Here is a 16,170-nt window from a genome sequence, read left to right as displayed (position 1 = left end):
ATTATTAGAATACACATGTGAACAGTAACATACTCTATTTAATCACACCTTTAAGTAAATTGTGTCTTTTAGGTATCCTAATTCCTAAATGAATACTGTGGAAAAAAAAATCATGGATGAATAATATTGCCTCCATCAAGATTGATCTAAAATTTGCTTACCCCCAAAAATTACTATTTCCCTCTAAAAGATTTGTAATAACTTCACTAGATATATCTCATTTTAAACTTAAGAAAATTACATCTCAACTAACATGAATTCAAATAAAATTCTAGATTTGAATATTGAATTCACACAATTAAAAATGAATAGTGAAGATGGTCAACAAAATTGTGCAAGAGGTTCATCCTCAACTCCCAGATTTAAATATTGATGTTGCAAAGAGCTTGATTCCTGATTTCAACGATGTTCCAGATTCTCCAATAATGTCCTGTCCAGCTCAACTTTTGTTTGATTTAAATGATTTGCCATCTGATATTAGCATGGATGAAGGAACTCATTTGTATATTGGTATGAAAGGTAAACTTTTAATCTTTAGTAACTTTACTCCATTAAACATGTCATATCCATGAGCATTTGCAATGTTAATTATATAAATAAAATTGGCATGATTTAAGTACGAAGGCACATCCATGAAGTTTAATTGGTATTGAGGTCATTTTAAAAAAATCAATTATTTTAAAAAATAAATTTTAATTAGATGAATAAATATATAATTTAATTTTAAAAATATCACTGATATTAAATATATAATTTAAATCATATTTGTATAAAATTATGTGTTCACTACATTTTTTTCTTTTCGCAAACTCTTTTTTTTAATTAATGTTGATATTGTAGAGTTAGATGGTGGTGATGTCAATGAAAATGAAAATCCTTCAATATCTTAGACTGCTTCAAGTGATTATGCATTCAACTTCAACAGTGAAACAGAGAATGGTGTAGACACAGGAATAGGATTCAACGTGGACATTAGAATCTCATTCACTTCCATATTTATTATTTTATTTACTTACACACTAAATTAATTTGTTATCTAAATTTAATAATTTGATGGTTTAATATATAATTTATTCTTTAAAATTTACTCATATTAAAAACTAGTACTTATATTAAATTTATTAATTTTTGTGTTTTCAAATTTGTATTGTGGAGTTTATCTCATGTATTATTTTTTCTTCATCCTTTCAGGAGAAAATATTAACAATCACACAATGAATTTGGAACAACACCTAGCACCAAGCAATAGACCAAAAAAAGTGTTGTCTAATACACAAAGGAGAACCGTATATGAAGCTTTATGGGAGAAGAGTGTTGATAGAAAATTGGAAAAATGGGTGACTATAATGGTGGCATCCCAATTTTCAATTTGTATACGTACTGTTCAACATATTTGGAAACAAGAAAATAATAAGGGTATATTTGCTGATGTCTTAGAATAATGAATTTAAGTCTAACTCAACTTTATAAAACTAGTTTGTAAGGTGAGGGTTATTTTCCACTTATATACTAAGTAATTGTCTAATTTTTAGTCAATGTGGGACTTGGATTTTTTCCGATATAACCCCTCACGTCTAATACTATTGGGTTTGGTACGTGGATAAATGGTAAGTAGCCATTTTTAATGATCTAAGATTGGTAGGACTTAAGTTTTTCTCAATACACCCCTCATGTCCATGGTGGATGACCTATTTTTAAGCATCTAAGATAGATCTAATACCATCTTAGAATAGTAAATTTAAGTCTAACTCAACCCTACAAAATCGATTTGTAAAATGAGGGTTGTTTTCCACTTATATACTATTTAATTGCCTAATTTCTAGTCGACGTGGGACTTAAGTTTTTTCGATATGATATGATGTGACCAATAAATTGAAAGGAAGTCGTGGCCGGAAAAGAATTCAATTTGATATTGCTCAAATTCATGAGATTCCTTTGCATAAAAGGACAACTCTTAGATCTTTTGCTTCTGCATTGAACATTAGCACAGGTGCAGTATTTAATTGGCTAAAGTCAGGAGTCATACGAAGGCATTCAAATGCTATAAAGCCTTTGTTGAAAGAGGAGAACAAAAGAGCTAGATTGCAATTTTGCATATCCATGCTTGATAGTGCTAGCATACCACATGATCCCATTTTCTTGGGGATGTATAATATCATTCACATTGATGAGAAGTGTTTCTATATGTACAACATCATGAAGAGGATCCAATGCGCACTTGTAAAAGCAAAAATTTCATTGGTATAGTTATGTTTTTAGTTGCTATAGCTCATCCAAGGTTTAATGCACAAGGAAATGAACTTTTATCTGGCAAGATTGGTGTATTTCCTTTTGTCACACAAGATCCAGCTAAACCTATAACTTTAATTACAAAAGAAGTTATGAGGACATTCTTGCTTGACAAAGTTTTACCCTCTATCAAGGCAAAATGGCCAATAGAGGAAATAGGCAATCCAATATTTATTCAACAAGACAATGCAAGAACACACATTGATTGTGAAGATGATGAATTTCGCCGACTAGCTTCCCAAGATGGATTCGATATTCGTTTGATGTGTCAACCGGCAAACTCTCCAGATTTAAATATTTTAGATCTTGGATTTTTTAGTGCTATTCAATCCTTACAATATAAGGAGTCACCTAAATCTATTGATGAGCTTATCAGTGCCGTTGAGAGGTCATTTGAAGCATTTTCTACATTGAAATCAAATCATGTATTTTTAACATTGCAACCGTGCATGATTGCAATCATGAAAGCAAGAGGTTCTCATGAGTACAAAATTCCCCATTTGAATAAAGCGATGTTAGAAAGGGAAGGACGGTTGCCTGTGATCCTAGATTGGTACGTACAAGATGTTCTTCAATATTTAGATTAATTAAGATTTTTATTTTAAATTCTCAAGTACTACATATCTGCCCAGTTTATGTTTCTATTTGTTATTTGAAAATTTATTATTTTCTTTCTTATATGTTTTAATTATGTATTCTATTTTTAATTTGTTTTTATCAATTGGTAATAGTCATACATAGGAAATTGGCTAATGAAACAATTTTATGTGATTACGAAATATTTAACGTGAATATTTTACGAAAAGTGAATATATTAACGTGAATATGCTAGCAAAGTGAATATCATCACAAAAGGTGAATATCAACACAAAAGTTTACCGTGAATATTACGAAAAGTAAATATCATTACAAAAAGTTGCATATTTTCTAATAAAAGTTAAAAATGAAGAAAATGGAAATTAAATTACTAAAATGTTGACAGATAAATTTTTAGCATGATATCCACTGTTTCTCTTATCTCATCTTTACCTAAGTCATCTTCATCCTTTTGGAATTTGATTTGTCTTCATCTTCATCCTCTGGAATTTGATTGAGATCAAATCCTCGATTAGCAAAAATGTTTAAATCAAAACCACGATCAACTGAAACATTTAAATCTATATCCAATGGTGCTTTTTTCTCCATAAAAAATGTAGAATTTATAGATTCCTCATCATCTTTAATTATCACCTAATCAAGTGAGTCTTCTACCCTTTCTAAATATGGAGAGTCTTGAACCCCTTCCATGGAGTCTTCTACTAGTTCTAAATTTACAGATTCTTCAGTCTCATCCATGGAGTCTTCTACCATTTCTAAAGTTAAAGAGTCTTGAACTTGTTCCATAGAGTCTTTTACTCTTTCCAAATCCATCAAGACTTTCTACTATCTTTAGAGTGTGTAAATATCTGTCCTTTTTTCTATTTTTTTTTTTATATTTCGTTGGAAACATATTGACCTCATAAATGCAACATTAACTTCACATAGGTGATTGGAGAAAAAATAGGTAGACATTAAAAATAAATAGACATATTGTTCAGTAAACATATATTAATTATCAAGGGTAAAAATGGAAGAAAAAAAAATAGTACGTCATTGATTTTAGTAAAATGACAATGAAAAAAATAATAAAATACCGATAAAACGACTATGAAAAAAAAAAGGAAGGAGTAATTTAAACCCCACTTTCAAGTCATTTTTAAAAAGAAGAAAAAATGATGTAAATATGGGATGATGTTAAGTTGACTAGTGACACTCTCTTTGACCATACCAAAGTGGTAAAATATTTTAAAACAACCCCCTTTAGGTAACTTGTTTACATAATGACTCTCATTGTGTTAAAAAGCATTGAAAACAAGTTTGGAAGTGTTACAATGGTTAAATTAATTGATTATATGGTTTTCTTAATTAATTAAAGTTGTTATGAACATGATTGCTATAAATACCATTTTATATTTTCTTTGAAAACAATTCAACGAAAGTTTCTAAAAAAATTTCAAGATCAAAGAGAGAGAGAGAGATTTTGTGACTTCACCATAGATCTTCACCTACATTAGAGCTTTTCAAGGTTTTTCTAAAAATTAAGGCAGAAGGACTAAATTTGTGAAAAATCTACACATTAAGGTACTTGCTTTCCTTTTGCCCTTAGGTGAAGGTGTTGATTTGGTCTTTAGAGAAGGAATCTCTAAAGGTTCTTGTAAGAATTGGATAGGATTTCTAATTGGGTAAGGTAGAAGACAAACTTATAGGGTTTGAGGGAGGTCTTTGATCAATGTTCTTGTTTTGGAACTTGTGTTGAAAAATAATTAAATAGTTTTCTTTGACTTGAGATTATCATAGTAATTAACAAATAGTTTATTATATTTTAATTTCAGACACATAAAGCCTTAAGTTACTAATTGAATGAATATTGACTTGTAGAATTAATGATAAATCAAAAAAGAATCCATCAACTTTTGGTAAGGAGTTTGAGCTCTATGAATAAAATAATATCCTAATTAGGAAAATTGAAAGAAAAAAATGAATTTCTTAAGTCATTCATGATAGGTTAACTTAATGGAGTTTGACAATAATACCATATTCTAAAGTTAACCAAGAGTTGTAATATGGGAGGAAAATATTATATACTATTTGTCGGAATCCATTGCCAACAGGTGGTTTGGACCTCCAATTTGTAAATCTCATTAGCTTTGGATTGCCAACAAATGGTTTGGACCTCCGGTTTGTAAATCTTTAGAGTTCATTTCCATCTAATTTGAGTCATGCTTCCCATGCATTCCTAAATTAGATGCAAATGAACCCTAAATCACATTTATTTCAGATTTGAATGTGATATAGGGCGTGAAGTGATGAAGGTTACTCGACCATATGGAATTGAATTTGAAATTCAATTCTAGGTGCCAAACTTTCCCTCCACTTCTAGCCTTCTCTCCATTCTATTTAAACCACCTTCCCTCCATTTTTGTGATCACTTTTGAGCATATATGAGTTTTCATTTCCAAAAATCTCTCTTCTCTCTCTTAAGAGTCATCAAGGAGAACACTCATTCTTAAGCATTCTACACAAGGAAACATTCCTTGTAGATTAGGGTTTTTCACCTTGCTTCTTCTTCTCTAGAAGAGCTTCACCCTATTTTCTCTTCTCCTTCTGTTAGGAATGTATATTTACAAAGATCACTCGAAAAGGACAAAAAGAAAAAAGAGGAGGATAATTAGGGAAAAGACATTTCCCAAGCAAAGATATAAAAGTCTCAAAGGAACCTGAGAATGTGCATATTCGAGAAATATTCGAGAAAAGAGGAAGTTACCAGCAGTTATGAGCAGTTAAAGAGGTTATGTCGAACTAACAAGGAAGTTACCAAATAAAAAGTACCAGACCGTCTCGACGGAACACCTTCGAGGATCGAACAAAGAAAACGTGGGGCAAGCGGTTACAAGAGGTTAACGCAAGTTACAAAGAAATCATGCAAGTCACGTAGTGGATAACGGTTATACACTCCACGACGATCCTTCATGTAAATAACTACTTCCTATTACTTCTATAAATATGAGAAGCAATCTCATACACGAGGTCAAAAAATCGTACTTGAAACTCTCATAAGCACTCACTACTGCGCATATGGCTTCCGTGCACGAAATCACTAGGTATGACTTCTTGGCCACATTTTTCTTGTTTTCTAGGATTGTATTAGTGTAGTATAGCCTAGGTTGGTAGTTTGTTTTCTTCTCAAGATTTTATGTATTGTAACTCGACAATTATGTGAATTGGATAATGATTTGTATTGCCAATATATATATCATTCACTCAATCTATTTGAACATCTACATGTATGAAAGTTATTGTTTGATAACCATTGATGAATATTTAGAAATTGGTACCTGTTAATCGCTCTATCTTATTTTCATCTCCGTTCTTAAAAGGCTTAATTATACATACCTAAATTGAAAAAGTGCTAGTTTAAGTAAAAAGAACGCATAAACGAAATTCTCAACAAACACGTTCACATTCCAACCACATTTTCCTTCATCTCATTTGGTCAAGGTGCAACAAGGAGCCTCATAGCTTCCATCGAGTAGTCTCCTCTAACTAGGTTTTCCTCTACATTTTAAAAATGATACGTAATGAAAATGTAACCCTTGGTTTTATTTTTAAAAGCCTTCAGGTTGGACTCAAAGTCCAATTCAAACTCCTTTCTTTACTAACCCCTTCTTATTTTATAAAAAATATTATTTATATTATAAATTTAATTAATTAATTAAGTTTATAATCTATTTTTTATTAAATTTTATTTATTTTATTTTTAAAAAATTGAGATGTTTCATTTTTAGTGGAAAACAAAGATGAAGCATGGGGAGAGGTGCATAGTGGAGGGTTTGTGGTGTGATTTAGGAGGCGGCGAAACGTTGGAAAAAAGGAGGTGGGGTGGGGGAGGATTTTTTTGTTGTATTTTTTATAACACTTCTATATTGACATTTTATTAACACTTCTTCCGTTAAAACAATCAATGTAGAAAAACATTATATTCTACATCACCAACATCTATATTGGTTATTTACTTTGTATAATATATTTTATTAAACCGTGTAAAAGACTTTTCAATACTAGTGACTTGATAATATGGCATAATAGAATTTTGTGTTTATTTAATATTTTATTACACTAGAATTCCAAAAATAAATAACAATTAAAAGATGAATACAAATGGGGTAATTGATTTGATTAGACCATAACTTCCAAACCAAAATTTTCTAATTGGATCCAACTATTACCTTCGAACGAAAGCTGTTTGCTTTCGTTTTCTTGACCCTTATCGTGGATAAACAAGAAAATATGAGAACATCAGGTATATTTCTTTTTCACTACTTTTTACCCTCTAACATTTATTTCATCGATGACTTGGTGAAAGTCCCCAAAAACACACCATATTGTCGTGAATGTCATGTCGCATCGCATAGACGAAATCCTTAAAAAATTAAAAAGATAATAGTAAAACAAAATACTAGATTTAAATATCTTGTGAAAATAACAAAAAATTAAAATAAATTTTTTTTTACAGAGGCTATTTTAAAAAAGTTAAAAATAATAATTTTAAAATGATAAAAAACTAAAATAAATGTTATAAAGGAAAAAATATTAAACCGTAAAAATAAAACAATGTTGGCTTCAGACAGCAAAATTTCTAAATGGTATGCCTTGTGCCGCCCTTTGAATGAGATAGTGACCGCCCTTTAAATTCATCAACTGTGGCCGTCTTTTATAGTTTTTGAATACTGTTAACAAATAATGTGAGGACACTAATTAAAATAAAAGAAATTATTAATTAGTGTTTTGTTACGACGATAAAAATAATTTAATACAGTAAAAAATTTCTAATAAAAATTGACACAATTACTAATAGTGGAAATAAAATAAACAATCCCTTAACAATAACATAAAGCAGTAAATGGATATTTAACGATTAATATAATAGATATATTTGATATGAAGCAAATCACATTAAAAGGCAACACTTCATTATTAGATGGCATTCAATATGGAGCACCTTATACTTATTTTTATTTTATTTTGGCATTCAATATGGAGCACCTTATACCTATTTTTATTTTATTTTTATATCAAGTATGATCATTATAGTTCAATCACATGAAAATACATATAGATAAGTTAAAGTACAAAAAAATCAACATATACAACAAATGAAATATGAGCAACACAGTATAACATGACATCTCATATTTTATGGCATAACCTTTTAACGCTTTCAATCTTATCAATTTAACAACTTGATTGACTACAACATAAAGTCAACTTAAACAACACAACATTAACAACTTAATTTTTAATACATTAATAGATTTCATCTTAGATCATCACCGCAGATGAACAATACGAATGAAACAACACATTATATGCACGATACAACAATTATATGCACGATACAACAATTATATGCATTGTCATATATTTCAACTATAAGACTTTCTATAACACAATTAAACAGTCTAAATGATTTGACCTTATTGAGCCATGAATACAGGATAATCTTTTTTAGCTTGTTAGATTAACAATAAATTTAAATATCAATTCAGATCACTATATAATTCATCGAATGACACAATTAAAAAGTCTAATATTCCAACCACGTAATAAATTACAACCCAAGTGATTCAGTTTTCATTATCTTAATTTTAGAATGCATAACTAGAAGACACTTAATTACCTTGTACCAACCTAAGCAACAGCGAAGGCTACAACTTGCCAACTCTAGTGCCCTACTACATGAGCAGTATTATTTCACGGAACCGAACCTAACTCGAGATCCATAGTTGTAAGATTTCAGTATCAACAATTGCCCATATATCGTTTGTATAATTAATGAGGTGACGAAATTAACATTATGAATGTACCAAGAGAACTCACAGCAGCAGAACGAAGAGGTGAGATGGAAGCGTGAAATACTGAGAATCCATTAATTATAAACAATTTTATTTTGTTATTCACGGGATGATTTGATGTATACATGTCCTGGATTTGTTAAGATTTCTTTTTCTCTACATGAAAATTAATTTATATTCAAAAGATTTAATTTTTACTAATCTAATTAATTATAATATAAAAGTTAAGTTATACTCTATTACGTCAACACGTTATTATAAAACTAATTTTATATGTTGTTATGCCAACATAATTGTCTATATGACAAATTCTCTAAATTAATTCTTTAAACATCTATCTTCTATCATATTTTTCCTCTATTTTTTATATATTACATTTATCTATATTCTATTTAATCTAGCTCTCATTTCTCTACACTTTATACGTTATTATAAAACTAATTTTAAATGTTGTCATGTCAGTATATTTGTTTATGTAGTAAATTCTCTAAACTAATTTTTTAAACATTTATCTTCTATCATATATATTTTTCCTTTACTTTTTATATATTACATTTTTTTGTATTCTATTTAATCTAACTCTCATTTATTTATTGTCTAACTTTTATTTCATCATCATCGTAAAAAAGGTACAATTTTTTCTCTCTTCCTTTTTTTTCTCTCCTCTCATTTCATTAATGTCTAATTTTTATTTCATCATCATCATCATCAAAAGAGTACTACTTTTTTCCCTCTTCTTTTTTTTTTCCTCCTCAACCTTCTACATTACACATTTACATTTTATCTAATTTATTTCCTATTCTCTTTGTTTCATTTTCATCTTACATGATAATCTTTGTCAGAAATAAAAGGAAGGTAAAATCCTTGTCAGAAATGAAAGGTACTACTTTTTTTTTCTCCTCAACCCTCTATATTACATATTTAAATTTTATCTAATTTATTTCCTACCCTCTTTGTTTAATTTTTATCTCACTTGATAATCTTTGTCAAAAATGAAAGGTACTACCTTTTCAATCGTTATTATTTAAGAAATTTAATTTGATTAAATTCTCCGTTTCAAAAAATAATATTATAGTGATTAATATTAATATTAATGTTAAATATAAATCATTATTAAAAAAAATTGCTTTTGTCAAAATCTAATAATAATTATTAATTGGGATTTATGTTCATTAATAAGAAAATAATAAAATTTTGATGAATATTAATTTTAAACAACAATAAATTTTTTTTTGTGGCAAACCTCTCAACAATTGAATTTGTATATGAGAAATTACATATATGAAAATAATAAATATATGTATATTTTTTATTATCAATTTATTAATTTGATAAAATATTGAAATAAATTGTTTTATAATTTAGTTATAAAAAAATATTTATTTGGATATATTATCTTTAGTTATGAACTTTTTAAAAGATTATTTAATTGAATCTTATATTTTTGAATTTGAATCTAACAAAAAAAAAATAAAGGATGAAATAAGATATAAATATAAATATAAAAAATATTTATAATAATATTTTTATTATTATAAAAAATAATAAAATTCTTTGTTGTAAAAAATTAATAACAAACTTATATTGCATAATTAAAAAAATTATATATAAAATTTATGTATTAATTAACAAAAATAATAATTTTTAACTTAAATAATTTATCTTTTATCTGCACATCGCACAAGTCTATGTTAGTTAAACATTATTTAGATAATGACAAAAAATAATTATGGGAGCACTAGATCAACTTCTCGATTATAAGACAAATCTTTCAACCAAATAATTAATTTTTTATCTAGAAAATTTCTAATCCAACAGTGATAAAAACACTCTTCAACATATTTCTTTTAAACCATATTTATTTTTATTAATTAAAATTATAAAATAATATGGAAGTCATTAAATAGAATGAAAATCAGGGAGGTTTCTAATTAGTAATTACTGTTAGTGAGAGCCCTAATTAGTGACATTTCTCTTCCTGATATTAGGTTCTATAAATACTTGACATTCAATGTAAAGCATCATACCCAAGGCACAAATACTTGCCAAATCTTGTGCCAAAGTTCAATCCTAGCTTCTAGCTTCCTAAGTTTCCTAATGGCTTCGAATGGCAAAAGCCAAAGTTACAACACCCTTGAGCATCAAACCCAAGTGGTGGTGGTTATGATACCTTTTCCCGCACAAGGCCATCTCAATCAACTTATGCACCTCTCACGCCTAATCTTGTCACACAACATACCAGTTCATTATGTTGGCACTGTCACACACATTCGTCAGGCCACATTTCGAGACAACAACTCTATTTCAAACATTCAATTCCATGACTTTGAAGTTCCATTTGTTTCCCCTCCTCCCAACCCCAACAATACAGAAACCAATTTCCCATCTCATCTACATCCTTCCGTTGAGGCCTCTTTACATCTTCGGGAGCCTGTGAGGAAACTTCTTGAATCCCTCTCATTTCAATCCAAAAGGGTCATAGTCATCCATGACTCCCTCATGGCATCAGTGGCACAAGATGCCACAAACATGCCAAATATTGAGAATTACACTTTTCACAGCACATGTGCCTTTGCCAACTTCATTTACTTTTGGGAGGAAATGGGAAAGCCTTCATTTGAAGGCTTGCATGTCCCAGAAAACCCTTCTCTTGAAGGATGCTTCCCAATTGAATTCATGGACTTCCTTACTTCAGAATTTGGATTCCTCAAATTCAATGATGGCAACATCTACAACACAAGTAGGGCGATTGAAGGTTCTTACATTGAGTTGTTGGAGCGTATTAGTGGTGGCAAGAAGGTTTGGGCACTAGGGCCATTCAACCCTTTAGCCATTGAGAAGAAAGATTCGAAAGGAAGACACTCATGCATGGAGTGGCTTGATAAACAAGAGCCAAACTCAGTCATATATGTGTCTTTTGGGACTACAACTACTTTGACAGAGGAACAAATAGAACAAATTGCAATTGGGTTGGAACAAAGCAAGTGGAAGTTCATCTGGGTGCTAAGAGATGCTGATAAAGGAGACATCTTTGATGCAAATGAAGAAAAAAGGCATGATCTTCCAAATAGGTTTAAGGAGAGAGTTAAAGGGATAGGACTTGTTGTGACAGATTGGGCACCTCAATTGGAAATTCTGAGCCACACTTCAACAGGAGGGTTTATGAGTCATTGTGGATGGAACTCATGCTTAGAGAGCATAACAATGGGAGTGCCAATAGCAGCATGGCCTATGCACTCTGACCAGCCAAGAAACACCGTTTTCATGACTGAGGTGCTCAAGGTTGGTTTGGTTGTGAAGGATTGGGCACAAAGGAACGTGTTGGTTAGTGCTTTGGTTGTTGAGAATGCTGTCAGAAAGTTAATGGAAACAAAGGAAAGTGATGAGATGCGAGAGAGAGCGTTGAGGCTTAAAAATGCCATTCACAGATCCATGGATGAAGGTGGAATTTCTCACGTGGAAATGAAATCTTTCATTGCTCATATCACTAGATAATCCTATCAATTTATGTGAATGTGGTTCCCGGTTGAAGATAGCAAAATTTAACAGTTCATGACGTTAATGCAGAATACGTTTGGCATAAAAAAAATACACATAATATGTTTGTTTCTCGAGGCGTTATCTGGCAAAGTTTCTGGGATAATTATCTATGTTAAGCCTTTTAATTTTCCGAATTCATATCTTTACATTTCAGAACAATCCTTCTATGATGTCAATATACTTGCATCGACATGCAAATTGGAGTTATGAATTTATCTATATAATGCAAGACATTGTTTTACGTTTTACGTCGAGCAATACGTGAAATAATTCCTGATATAGCAATAAAAGCAAGACACATAGAGATCAACTCCATTTTTTTGTTAAAATAGTTATTAAGTATTGCTATTTAAGTACTTTTCTTTTTAAGAGGTTGAATAGAATAACATGGCTTGAAACATAATGCTACACCAAAAAAATCACTTTTTGCGGCAACTATTAGTTTTTAATGGCAATATAAAGGCTGATTGACTAATTTGGGGTAATTTTTAAAATTATTTACGTAAATAAGATTGTTTTGAAATTATTTACAACTTTGAAACATTTTATTATGGTGTCGCTATAGGCCATAGCGACACCAACGACACGTATACTTTTTTTTTTGTAATTACAAACGGCTAAAATTTAGCCACTAAAAATCGCTATAGGCTATAGCGATTTCTGTAAAGTCGTTATGGACTCCATTCTCATTTTAAAAATATAATTAATATATTTTTTTATTATTAAAAAAATATTTTATCTAAAAGTACTATGGGCTATAGCGACACAATGTTGTTATGGGCTATAGCGACCTTGTTTATTAATTTATATTTTATTTTTAACATATTTGTTTTTAAATTTAATTAAAAATATTTATTTATGTAATTATTTTTTATTTTAATTAAGTGAAGGAAAAAAATATAAACAAAACTTATTAAAAAAGAAGAAGTATAAAATAAAATAATTGTAAAAAAATTGATAAATTAAATATAAAAATTTTTATTTGGACAATCAGCCCTATAGCTGCAAAAAGAATGAGTAGCCCAAGCGTTCAACGTGTTTCAGAATGTTTCGTGAAGGCACATAGTCCCATCCAAGAGCCAAACCAAATATGCAATTTAACACCTTGGGATGTTGCTATGTTGTCTGCCCATTATATCCAAAAGGGTCTCCTCTTCAAGAAGCCTACACCACTTGTTAATCAACAAGATTTCATAGAGAATCTGTTCGACAGTCCCATTGCAAAGGAGGCGCGCTATGACCTAGGTTATAGTGACTTCCATTTTTCCTTTTATTTTTTTAAATTATTTTGTTATTTTCTTAATTTATTATTTTATTTTATATTATCAATTTATTTTAAATTTTAATTTTATAATTCTGTTTTATTCATTTTTTTATTTTATTCTTTCATTTAATTTATTAATTTTAATTTATATTTTTTAAATATTTTTTTAATCATTTTTTTTATTATTTTTATTTTTATTTTATATATTTTAAATATTTATCAAAGGAGGTGCTATGAGCTATAGTGACATTGTGTCGCTATAAGCTATAGCAACCTCATAATTTATTTATTTATTTATTTTATTCACATTTATATTATCAATTTTTTTCAAATTAAAATTTTATACTTCTGTTTTATTCCATTTATATTTTTTAATATTCTTAGCTTCATTTTTTTAAATAAAATATTTTTTTATTTTTATTATTTTTATTTTTTATGCTACTTTTTTTATAAATAAATTGTGTCGCTATAAATATTTTATTTTTTTTCTAATTTATTATATTATACACTACAAAATTTTAAATTATTTTTATTTGTTAAAAAATATTATATATTTAAAATTTCAGTAATTAATTTATAATAAATTATTTAAAATGTGACGCTGTAAGCCATATAGCAACACTATGTCGCTATAGGCCATAACGACATCTTGATTTTTTAATTTTATTTTATTTTATTCCCTATCAATTTTTATGAAATTTTAATTTTATACTTCTGTGAAATTTTAATTTTTATGAAATTTCAATTTTATTACATGTATATTATAAATATTTTTAGTTTTTTTTTATGTTATTTTTGTTAAAAAAAATTATATACTTTATTTTTCAGTAAGTTATATTATAAAAAATTATTTAATTGGTGGCGTTGTAGGCTATAGCGACTTCATTGAAGCCGTTTTGTGTCGTCATAGACTGTAGCGACATTGATAATATGGGGTTCATGACTTCTTAGAATTTAAAAAAATACACGTGTCACTGGTGTCGCTATGACCCATAGCGACACCATAGTAAAATACCCTAAAGGTGTAAATAGTTTTAAAACAATCTCATTTACGTAAATAATTTAAAAAATTAACCCAAATTGATCAATCAACCCAATACAAATAGTTAGTAAATATTTAGTAACAATAAAATTTTGGCCAGCATATATGAGGTCACTAAAAAATATTAGTGATAATTAATATAATAAGTGATGATAAAAATTCATTTTATGGCCACTAAAAAATAAAAATATGTTGTCATTTAAATGGTCACCAAAAGAACGATAATGATAATACTATCACTCATTTAAATGGTCACTAAAATTACTTTTTAACTTTCACTAAATCACTAATGGAACTTTATTATTCTCTGTAAAATCTTATTTTATGGTTAAGAAAAAAAATAGTAGTAATTTTAATGGTCGATGTAACTACTTAATAAGACTAATTTTCTAGCAATATCGATCATGATTCTAAATTGCGGTTGTCATCGAGGTTGCAGTCACAATTATGGCTAGTATACTGCAGTTACGGCTATTATGTCTACTACGATGTGGATTGTGATTTTTGTAGTGTGAAATTATTATATATTTGCAAGAATATAAATAAACAATTAAATTTCTTTTTCTTTATTTTTTTACTCAAAATCTTTTTCTCTCTTTATTAAAATACATCATACATATCCCAACATTTCAACAAGGTGGACTTTAGCATAAGGCTGCCCAATCCTTAGCTTTAGGCCCCTAAAATATTTTTTTTTTTACTTATAGAACTTAATGAATCAGTTGTATCAATACTAACTTTAGTTTGTTAGTCATTATCTAAGTCCAACATTGTAAGGGCCAGGGTTTGATTATAATATTATAATTTTTTGTTGAAAGTTCTTTTTTTTTTTATGAGTGATTGTTGATTTTCTTGCTATTCTCTCTCATCTTTAAAAAGACTCAACTTCAAAACTCATTTTAGGCCTCAAAATATGTTGGATCGGCTATACATTTCAACCAACTGTCATTAGTTGTCTTTCTTCTTTCATGAATATCCCATGTGACCATATTTATTAGAATAGAATTTTAAGACTTGAATATGTATGTATTTTGACAAAAGAAATAGAATAAAATGATGTTATGGATCTATTGTGGTTGTATTACAACTATTTTGCAGTTGAATTGCATATTTTAAGTGATTTAAAATCATACTACAATTGCGGGCCATTACGATTGTAGTGAGCACCACAACAGCAATATTGCGGCCGCAATTTAAAACCCTGATATCGACAAACCTATGAGTTGGTATAACAACACTAAAGGTTATGCAACCAATAGCTAGAACAAGTGCAAATCCTTTAAATTAAGTAATACAACACTACAATCAGAAAGTAAATTGTATCTAGGAAATGTATACTCTTTCTTCAAGAGTACAAGTCCTTCTAGATGTGATATCTTCCCTTATATGATAGAGTTTTACATTGAGTATACCAAATAAGTAACAACCATTCATCCATATCTTCAAACACAATTGGTTGTTGCTTCAAACAATTACAACATCAAAGAGAAAGTAGTATGAATCACTCTATGAAAATATGCTAATTTATTATAAAATATAAACAACTAGATGGCAGAGTCCCAAGAGTGTCATTTATAATATTAACATTCTTCAATCTCATTCCT

The 16,170-nt window shown here is 28.9% G+C and overlaps 1 protein-coding gene across 1 annotated transcript; it reads left to right on the top strand.

The window, feature by feature from the left end:
* The first annotated feature begins 10,296 nt into the window (after positions 1–10,296).
* Positions 10,297–12,506, top strand: LOC109795508 (zeatin O-glucosyltransferase). Its single transcript, XM_020355038.3, has one exon. It carries the CDS (start codon positions 10,818–10,820, stop codon positions 12,213–12,215), a length of 1,398 nt encoding a protein of 465 aa, XP_020210627.1. The 5' UTR covers positions 10,297–10,817; the 3' UTR covers positions 12,216–12,506.
* The last annotated feature ends 3,664 nt before the right edge of the window (positions 12,507–16,170 follow it).

This window comes from Cajanus cajan, chromosome 7, assembly GCF_000230855.2.
Source record: "Cajanus cajan strain Asha chromosome 7, NIPB_CcT2T_4, whole genome shotgun sequence".
NCBI lineage: Eukaryota > Viridiplantae > Streptophyta > Magnoliopsida > Fabales > Fabaceae > Cajanus > Cajanus cajan.
Note: the sequence above shows the minus strand (reverse complement) of the source record. Positions and strands in the feature narration are given on the sequence as shown.

Bases quoted from the DNA above. Each gene is read 5' to 3' on its own strand.
- LOC109795508 (XM_020355038.3), top strand. From the start codon at position 10,818: ATGGCTTCGAATGGCAAAAGCCAAAGTTACAACACCCTTGAGCATCAA.